Below are 10,543 nucleotides of genomic sequence, written 5' to 3'. Positions count from 1 at the left end.
ATGAGTCTTTGTTGCTGTTATTATTATTATTTTAAAATAATAATGGAATGAAACAGATGATATTATTTATATACACCAGACAACATTATTAAGTATGGATTATATATATATATATATATATATATATATATACATATCAATTAATATCAAACAGGACAAAGATCTGATGACGCATCTAAAAAAAATTGAAACAGAACAGACAAAGTCTTATGGTTACACCATATTTTCCTTTATATACAACCCTAGGAATCTAGTTGGACCGCACATCCATGGGTCGTAGTCCATGTAACATTTCCTTAATTATAAAAATTTCTTTAATATTTTAGATTATGTCTCATTAAAAATGCATTTATGAATATAATAAATTGAAGGTTATTATAGAGAGTTCATTGGAAAAACACGACTATAAACAGAAGTTGGACACAATTTTGAAACTGGCGAAAATGGAATAGAGGATGATCTTTTTGAAACAGAGGGAGTACAAAAAACCAAACAAATAATGTTATGGATGATTTATGACCAGGTTGCGCTCTTTAAGACGTTTCGCGGCTCTATCCAAGATTGTGCAAGCAGTTCTTCCATGTCGCGTCGTCCACAGGATAAAACGGGCGAGTAAAATCTCTCTCACAATCACTCTTATACTTTGAGAGTACGTGATACCAATACATTTCAGTTCTTTGGTCAGAATTAAACTTGTAAAAAACGAGTGATGATCACACAGTACTAGTTTTTTTTATCTCAAAAAATACTTATTGTTTCTTTAAACTCCAAAAGCATTAAAGAAAAAACTCTCTAATTGTTTTCCAACCAAAATCTATTTTGTAATCGAAGGATCTTAAATGACTTTAATGAAAACATTAATATGGATTAATACAAACCATTTACTCTTGTAATCTGAAACAGTTAAAGAATTTATAACAAAAAATAAGTTTCTTTTATGAAGATCATTAAGACTATCATAAATAGTTTTAATAAAAATAATAAATGGAAATACATTTTTGTTTTAAAAAATATATTTTCAACAATCCTCCACTTATATTTTTAAAACATTGAGCAAGATCTGTATAGTGATGTGCATAAGTAAAGGTATCTTTCGATTTTGAACCTTTATATAGTGCTAGACTCTCTCAAAATCTAACCATAGAGTGAACATAAGTCTTTGAACTCTAAAAGATAAAAATATTGTTTAACACACACAACTATACTAGTGTAAAGTCTAAAGCCAGCACATAACGGCTCTGTGCTTGAATCCCGGATTAATGAATGATCTAGAGAACTGCCCATATTCTCATAGAAAGCGGCCACACTTGTACATCAATATAGGTGAGTTTATCATGAGTACTCTGATATAAACATTATTAAGATTTTTAGAAACAAAAATTCAATCTTAACTTGCTTCAGGATATCATGTTTTGGGATGACTTCTCAAATGCATGATTCTGTATATACATATTATCCGTGATTTAGACCCATTTGGACCTACATATTGGGATTTCCATTCGTATGTAGGGATTACCTTTTGAATATACTTTTAGAATCTTGAGTTATAGGTTGGGTGTACATCACGAACAACTATGTCCATATCATTTATGGATCGTTATTCCCTTTGAACTTATTTCTAAGTGGGTATCCATCACAAATGACTCAATTCTCAATGGGCATCAACATCATCCCATATGATGTAATCGCTTCTTATTAATCCTTTCGTCAATGGATCAACGATAACTCTTTTCAGACCATATATAATCCATTCTCATAGCATCAACAATGCCTTTATATCACCATATATGTCGACTCTTGTCGTTATTTAAATTAACGATTCTCAGTTCTTGCAATAGTCGCGGTACTATCGCATTGGATTAATATGTATGGTATTTCTCTATCTAGTAGATGACTGAATTGAAAAAGCGGGGGGTCTAACAACACCACCCAATATTTCACTTAGCAATCTGTATGGACTAACTCTGAAATACTTTGCTAGAGAATCAACTAGACAGTCAGACTCAATCTAGATTAAAGTATCTCAAGGAGTCAATATCTCTCACTTGTTTTGATTTACTCAAGCTAAAACAATAGCGAGTCTTTAATCAAACACAAGGAATAACTTGGACGGTACCAAAGACCAATATCCAAGGATCAATCAATATTAATCAACAACCAAAGGTTGGATTACCAATTGATGATCTTTAACGCACAACCTGTATTATTTCAATTATATAAAATATAATGCGGAAAAGAAATAACACAGACACCAGAAGTTTTGTTAACGAGGAAACCGCAAATGCAGAAAAACCCCGGGACCTAGTCCAGATTGAATACACATTGTATGAAGCCGCTACAGACACTAGCCTACTCCAAGCTAACTTCGGACTGGACTATAGTTGAACCCCAATCAGTCTCCCACTAATTCAAGGTACAGTTGTACTCCTATGCCTCTGATCCTAGCAGGATACTGCGCACTTGATTCCCTTAGCTGATCTCACCCATAACCAAGAGTTGCTGCAACCCAAAATCGCAGACTTGATAATAAACAAATCTGTCTCACACAGAAAAGTCTATCAAAGGATAAATCTGTATCCCACAGAAAAACCCTAGGTTTTTTTCCGTCTTAAGATATAAAATCAAGGTGAACAGGAACCAATTGATAATCCGGTCTTATATTCTTGAAGAACAACCTAGATTAATCAATCACCTCTCAACAATCCTTCTTGACTACACAAGCGGTTTGTCGAGGAATCACAAACAGTGAGACGAAGATGTTTGTGACTTCTTTATCTTGTCTATCGGAGAACTCTCACGATCTCAAGCCAATCAAAGATTGTACTCGTACGATAGAAGATGCAAGATCATATCACACAACTACGATAAAAGTAGTATCGGTCTGGCTTCACAATCCCAATGAAGTCTTTAAGTCGTTAACCTGGTTTTAGAGAAGAAAACCAAAGGTTAAAGGAGAATCGACTCTAGCGAGCGCACTAATATCATACAGACGTGTGAGGATTAGTTTTGCACAATGCTAGATGTCTCCTTTATATAGCCTTCAAATCAGGGTTTTGCCTTAGTTACAAAGCAATCCATATTCACCGTTAGATGAAAACCTGATATAGATTCAAGCTAATATTTCTCAACCGTTAGATTGAAAACTTATCTTGTCACACACACTTGGGTAAACGTTTACTGGGTTTGTGAAAACTATGCCCAAACGTGTACGTGTATGTTGGTTAAACATAGTAACCCAAAAGGTTAACCATATGAGCATTTCATATTAACCTAGTTTTTCTTCACCATAACTAGTTCAATTGAATCAAATGAACTAGTTAGAGAGTTGTTCAATTGCTATGAGATCTTATGTAACTACACAAGACACAATTGAAACAAAGGTGGTTCGATTCTATGAATCGGCTCATGAACTTTATCGCCACGGTTTGCATAAAGAATTCCTTAGTAATTTAAGTTTCATGTTCAAAGCACATATTTAGATCATAACCACTTAAGCTCACAAACAAGTTCGCGGACTTAAGGCAACCGGCAGAGTTTTCCAAACTCAGCAGAAAATCTCGGCAAGGAGACTTCTGCCAGTTCGCGGACTAAACACGCAAACGAGTTTTTGGAAAATCCCAGCAGAAATTCTCGGTAAGAGAACTTTCGTCAGTTCGCGGACTTGGAAAATCCAATTCCTCCGGTTTCTCTCAATCAACAAAGTTCGAAAACTTCCGATTATGGAATACATGGTTATGTAATCTAAACTCTCGTTCCAATCATTGAGACATTCTCAGAGGACGTTATATAGCTGTTATTTACAGACCGTTTCACGTCAGAGAAATTCTAAAAGTAATTGAAACTTTTCATGACTTTCGTCACTAGGTGAAGATAAACTTGATCAAAGCGAAACGCTTTACCAACACACGATTTCGAGAAAAAGATAAGTAGTAAATACTCAGCTCGAAATGTCAAATGTGTATGATCCAGTCTATATAGCATACGACTTTTTGTCTCATAAGAAGTACAAGATAGAATAGATAGACTTTTGAGTGATAGATAAGTTCAAGTCTTCACATACCTTTTTGTTGATGAAGTTCCACGATTCCTTGTACAGATATTCGTCGTTGTATGATGGATCGCCATGAAGTCCTTGAGCTCAACTACACTTTTCTATCCTAATCCGAGACTTCGCTATGTAGACTAGAAATCAAGACTCGTAGTTTTGATCACTAACATTTACAAACATGCTTGATATAGCGACGCATGCGAGGTCGACCGAGCTATGCTCTAACATGAATTTCTCCATCCCTTTGAGGATTCATCTGAAAGGATAACCCAATCAGCCTTGCAATATTCTTAAAGGACTACAATAAATATTTCAAATAGTGTATTTTAGGTTTAAGTTATTTTCAGACACCTCATAACCTTCTCAATGTTTTCTAACTTTCCATACAAGGATTATTAGTAAATCTGCATGTATAACCCCCAATACAGAAGCAATATATATATATAGTCGATCGTGAAGCAAAGAGCGAGTACTATGTTATCATAAACACAACCACAGATACGTTAAAGCTAGAATCAAAAGAGTGAGGTCGCATATCCTTTGGCCCGAAATATGGTTGTTCTTATCCCATCAGACACCTTCATTGTCGATTGATACTATTGATTCTGAGGATAGGGCCAAACTGAGTTGAATCGGTTTCCAAAATCTGAAGCTTTTCATTGATTTTCAAATACTATTGATTCTCTCTTTTCTTCTTTTAATCTATAAACAATGCTATGAGTCCATCATGCTAATTTTTGTTTCCAGATTAACAGTTCCTTTGGTATTTCAATGCATTACATGATTCTCTCTATATTACTAAAATGTTTTAGTTAATATTTCTCTTTAATTTCTGTGGATTTTGGTATCTTGTTTTATTTTTGATTCTGTTTTCTAATGGATTTCTAATTTATTTTGCAGGGTCTCCTACTAATTCACCATGGGAGGCATCCATTTTTGGGCTTTTGTATTATTTAATCTCTTTCTGTCAACTATATTGTTGTAGACAAACACAGATTTGATTCCATCTCCGATAGCAGTTTTGCAGGCCATCAAACAAAGAATGGTTTTTATCAGTATGATCCAGTATTGCAGTTTAGATCATGTATATGATTACATTGTTGAAGGTATGTTCAGTTTCAACGATTCAACAAGACCGATTCAAGTTCGCGAGATTCAGAATTTGAATTTTGAAATTTCAGAATTTCCCCCTATAGATCAGCGTAATTTGTCGGTTTCCAGTTATTCTCAGTATTTGATAGAGTTGACTATAATTGATTTCAATGACAGATTTCATTGCATTTCCTCATCGGATATATTATATCCTTATTTACCTCTCAATAGTTATAACAATATAACTAATTATAGTTACAAGTTATTCGATATGTATCTATATATTAGGAGGAAAACAAAGCTTTTTCACATATTATCTTCATCTGAAGTTTTTCATAGAGTCTTCCAATCTAGAATAATGGCTTCCGGTTCAAATACCCAAGTTTCTATCATCACTTCTCAGATGAATGAAACTCGTATTCGAGATATCAACAAAAGAAATCTAAGGAAAGTTGTGGGTTCAGCAAGAGCTATTTCAACTGCAAAGGAGGAATGGAAAAACACTTTAATTGGCAAGCTGCATTCAAAAGACCCAGTTGAAACGGATACTGTGAGAAAGGATGTAAGTGTTCTCTGGAAACAATATCAAATTCAAAATATGAGAGGTTTGGATAAAAATATCTATCTTTTTAAGTTTAATTCCATGGAAATAGTTGAAGCAATTCTCAAGAGAAGTACTTGGAATGTTCATAAGAGTCATATTACTCTTGTCAAATATAATCCTTCAATTGTTGTGAAGGAACATGATTTCTCTCATCAGGAATGGAATGTCCAATTCAAAAACATTTTGCTAGAACATCATGCAGTTCCTGTCATTGATGAAGCTTTGGTGGAATTGGGTCCAAAAATCTGGACTAAACCAGAAAACTGTCGTCCAGATTTTGGTTCAGTGATAACTGCAAGAGTGAAGATAGATCTTACAAAGCCTATGCACATGGGAGGTTGGTGGAACACAACAGCTGGTGGTGTCACTTGGGTTCGTTACCATTGGGAAAGACAACCACATCATCTATGTGGTCATTGTTTTACCATTGAACACAATGATGAAGAGTGTGAAAATACAGCTTTGGATCTAAAAATCAGAAGATACGCTAATGAGGAATATGTTAACTACTGTCATAATCTAGCAAGACATTATGGTGTGGAAATAATTGAGGACCTAGACCAACTGTTGCAGAATATTTGTGAAGCAAGTCGAAGACAGATGGAGGAAAAAGAAAAGGCAGAGAAACTAGAAGAAGCAAGAAAAGCTAAGAGATCAAGGAGTGATGAAGATGTTGAAACTAAAAATAGCACTGGTCACAATACTGGATCATCTGATAAAATGGATAACTTTGATAACATGGAGCATGACTTGGCTGAGGAAGGATAGGTTTATGCAAAAGAGAACTCTCATGGCATAGTAGAGACCCATGTTGCTCTGGTAAATTTCTCAGTTAACTCAAACTTTTTATACTTGATTTTTTAAAGGTTTTTAGTAATTTTTTAAACATGAGAATTTTATCTTGGAATGTCCGAGGTATAGCAAAAAAAATCACTAAGGATCAACTGTTTGTTCTAGTTAAGAAACAATCTCCTGATTTTCTTTTTCTCATTGAAACTAAGGTAGATAGTGACAGGGTGATTTCCTTAGCTAATTCTATAGGCTATTGCAATCATGTTAACATTAATAGAGTTGGTCTTGCTGGAGGATTGATTATAATGTGGAAAGATGGAGTGCACTGTGAAATACAACATATGTCAAATAATATGATTCATGCTATTACTAGAATAGACCCTAGTTAACCAGATGTGCTTATACCCTTCATGTATGGCTCCACTTATTTTGATAAAATTAAAGAAAGAGCAATGGGATTTTATGGTAGAAACTAGTAAGAATATAGTGCAACCATGGTTAGTTGTAGGAGATCTGAATTTTCATCTTCATGATATTTCTGAGGCTTCTAATTTCTCCACTGAAGACAGATATGTTCAAGAGAAAATGAATATTTGTGGCCTTATGGACACTGGTTATATAGGTAAGACTATACTTGGTCTAGTAATAGTTTTGCACTGGTAGTAGAAAATCTATAATTGACATGGCCATAGGTAACAGTTATTGGTTCAACTATTATCCTCAATCTAAACTTTTACACTTAGTTCAAGCTGGCTCTGACCATTGTCCTATTATGCTTGTTCCTAAGGATTTCACTAGTAATACTTGAAGACCTTTTAAGTTCTTTGTTATGTATATGAAACATTTTGCCTTTAGAAACCAACTTCAGATTGCTTGGAACTCTAACGTTAATGGCTCTGTTGCCTTTAACTTGACCAACAAACAACAAAGAACTAGGAAAAGATTGTCTCATTGGAATAAAGTTGAGTTTGGAGATATTGATAAAAATATCAATAACTTAGAGATTCAACTTGAAAATGCTCAAAATGATCTCTTTAATGACTCTCAGCATGAAAATATTGTGGCTATCACTAAGAAACTTGATGATTGGTTTAATATTAAGGAAGATTTCTATAAGCAAAAATCTGGTGATTCTTTTATAACTGAAATAGATCATAATACCAAATATTTTCACACATTAGCTAATAGAAGGATGAGTAGGAAAAATATCGATTATCATTGTGATACTAATGGTGTTTGGTTTAGTGATTCTAAAGATATGGCTAATTTGCTTGTGGATCATTTTTCTCAGGTAAGTAAAACTATTGTTCCAGTTTTTACTGATATCACCTTTGACATTATTCCTACTATTATTACTGAGCATGATAGTTCCTTGTTGACAAGAATTCCTAATAGTGATGATGTTCACCAAATCATCAAACATATGAGTGCCTGGAGTTCACCTGGACCTGATGGATTTCAGGCAGGTTTCTATCAACACAATTGGGATATAGTTGGTAAGGATATAATCATTGTTGTTCAAAGTTTTTTGCAACTGGCCATATGCCTAAGGAGTTCAACAAAACCTATCTTAGTATGATTCCTAAAACTGATAATGCTATCAGACCTGTAGACTTTAGACCTATAGGTTTGTGCAATACAGTTTATAAAGTTATTTCAAAAATCATTGCTGATAGAATTAAACCCTTTTTAAAGCACCTTATATCCTCTTACCAAGCAGCTTTTGTTCCAGGTAGAGATATTCATGACAACATTATTGTTGCTCATGAGATGATACATACAATGAAACATAAAGAGGGATATAGTGGAACCATGGCTTTAAAACTTGACCTTTCTAAGGCTTTTGATAGAATTGAATGGTCTTTTCTATTAGGTATTCATAGACAATTTGGTTTTGATGCTATATTTTGTGGTTACATTGAACAATGCATATCTACAACAAATATTTCTGTGTTACTTAATGGTTCTCCCACTCAAATTTTCTCTCCAACTAGAGGTATTAGACAGGATGATCCTCTTTCACCCTATCTTTTCATTCTTTGTATGGAATTTTTGTCTAGGTTGATCTTAAATGCTGAGACAAATCACTTAATATCAGGTGTAAAAGCAGCTAGGAAGGCTCCAGGTATTACTCATCTTATGTTTGATGATGATATTTTAATTTTTACTAAGGCTGATATGCACAACAAAGAGGGTATTATGAATGTTCTTAACTACTTTAGTAGTGTTTCAGGTCAGATGCTTAACCTAGACAAGTCTAGTGTTTATTTTAGTCACAATATTAGTCCAAGTACTAGAGAAATTCTAGCCAGAGAACTTAAGATGACTGAAATGAAGGATTCTGATAAATACCTTGGTGTTACTTTGCTTATTGGTAGAGATAAAACCAAAGCTTTTAAACCCCTTATTAAATCTTTTGGCACTAGACTGAAGTTTTGGAAAGGTAAGACTATGAATCGCTCAGCTAGAACTACCATGGTTAAGCATGTTTTAAATGCCTTGCCAACTTATCAAATGGGTTGTTTTAAAATTCCTAAAACCATGATAGATCAAATGGAGTCAATCCAAAAACATTTTTGGTGGGGGCATAGTGATAACAAGGGTCTTTGTATGATAGGATGGAATAAACTTAATATTCCAAAGGCTCTAGGAGGTCTGGGTTTTAGAAATCTTGAACATTTCAATACTGCTTTGTTGACTAAGATAGCTTGGAAGGCCTGCAATGATGATAACTCCTTATTATGCAGATTGTTATGGCTAAGTATGGCAAGAATGGTAATTTACTTCACCTTGATAAATTGAAAGATGATTGTTCCTGGTTATGGAGGAGTATTTATTCTGGGATAGAAGTTGTGCAACAACACTCCAAATGGATTGTTCAATGTGGCACAAAAATTAAAATTTGGCCAGATAACTGGATTATTGGTCTTAATAGTCCACCTGTTCCAACCGTGGGACTTTCTAGTCTTAATTCTCTTAATTTTGTTTGTGACCTTTTTCATCCTGGTACCAAAATTTGGAACAATCAACTTGTTAGTGCTATTTTTGATCAAGAAACTTCAAGTGTTATTCTCAATATGTATGTCCCTGACATAGGTGAAGATTATCTTATCTGGACACCAGATAGGAGAGGTAAGTTTTCAGTTAAGAGTGCATATAATACACTCTGTGCTAATCATGTCAACTATGCTATCATTGATGACTATATTCCTACAGATGTATGAAGAAATTGTGGCAGACTAAAACTCCAAATAGAGTTCAACTTTTCATCTGGAAATGCTTGAGAGATATTGTGCCTGTAAGAGGAAAATTAGTTTCTTATAAGTCTGACATTGATTCGAAATGTAGCCTATGTAGTAATAGTACTGAGACTATTAGTCATCTTCTGGTTGAATGTACTTATGCTAGATCGATTTGGAATGCTTTAAATGTGCACATTGCTGATGTTACTCAAAATTTTGTCACTCTGCAGGATTGGATTATATCCTGGTTTTATACTGATGCAGATGTGAACAAAAATATTAATTATATATCTGATTCTCTTGTGTTTAAGCTTATGTGTGCAGTTTGGTATATATGGAAGGATAGATGTAGTTGGATTTTTCAATCTGAAAAACCTAATATGAATAGAACTCTCTCGAGAATTCATAATCTTGTTAAGCAATGTGAATTTTCTGCTACTTCCTCTAGTGTTCCTAGGAACAGATTTATCCTTTCAAAGATTTGGTTTCCACCTGGTATAGGTTACATAAAAGTTAATATTGATGCTTCCTATGATTATGAAACAAGAAAAGGTAGTATTGGACTAATAGTGCGTGATCATGCAGGGTATGCGTTAGCAGCGAAATGATGCAATTTGGTGGAGGAAATGGCAGCTGAAGTTGGAGCAGAAAAATTTGAATGCAAAGCTCTGATCAAAGTTGTTGAATGGATTGAAGATAATGGATTTAATAAAGTAATCATTGAGACTGATTGTCAAAATCTGTTGAACTCAATACATAGTGAAG

The 10,543-nt window shown here is 34.1% G+C and overlaps 1 protein-coding gene across 1 annotated transcript; it reads left to right on the top strand.

Annotated features, from left to right (window-relative positions):
* Positions 1-7,371: 7,371 nt before the first annotated feature.
* Positions 7,372-10,386, top strand: LOC113332111. Its single transcript, XM_026578786.1, has 4 exons — positions 7,372-8,002; positions 8,179-9,311; positions 9,633-9,668; positions 9,775-10,386. The coding sequence occupies exons 1-4, from the start codon at positions 7,372-7,374 to the stop codon at positions 10,384-10,386; spliced, it is 2,412 nt and encodes an 803-aa protein (XP_026434571.1).
* Positions 10,387-10,543: the final 157 nt, after the last annotated feature.

Source organism: Papaver somniferum, unplaced genomic scaffold (genome assembly GCF_003573695.1).
Source record: "Papaver somniferum cultivar HN1 unplaced genomic scaffold, ASM357369v1 unplaced-scaffold_128, whole genome shotgun sequence".
NCBI lineage: Eukaryota > Viridiplantae > Streptophyta > Magnoliopsida > Ranunculales > Papaveraceae > Papaver > Papaver somniferum.
This window is presented reverse-complemented; position numbering and strand designations above follow the sequence as displayed.

Coding starts and splice junctions, on each gene's coding strand:
- LOC113332111 (XM_026578786.1), top strand. CDS start 7,372: ATGAAACATTTTGCCTTTAGAAACCAACTTCAGATTGCTTGGAACTCT. Junction 8,003..8,178: donor ACCTGATGGATTTCAGGCAG/GTTTCTATCAAC, acceptor TGTGCAATACAG/TTTATAAAGTTATTTCAAAA. Junction 9,312..9,632: donor GGCTAAGTATGGCAAGAATG/GTAATTTACTTC, acceptor TCCCTGACATAG/GTGAAGATTATCTTATCTGG.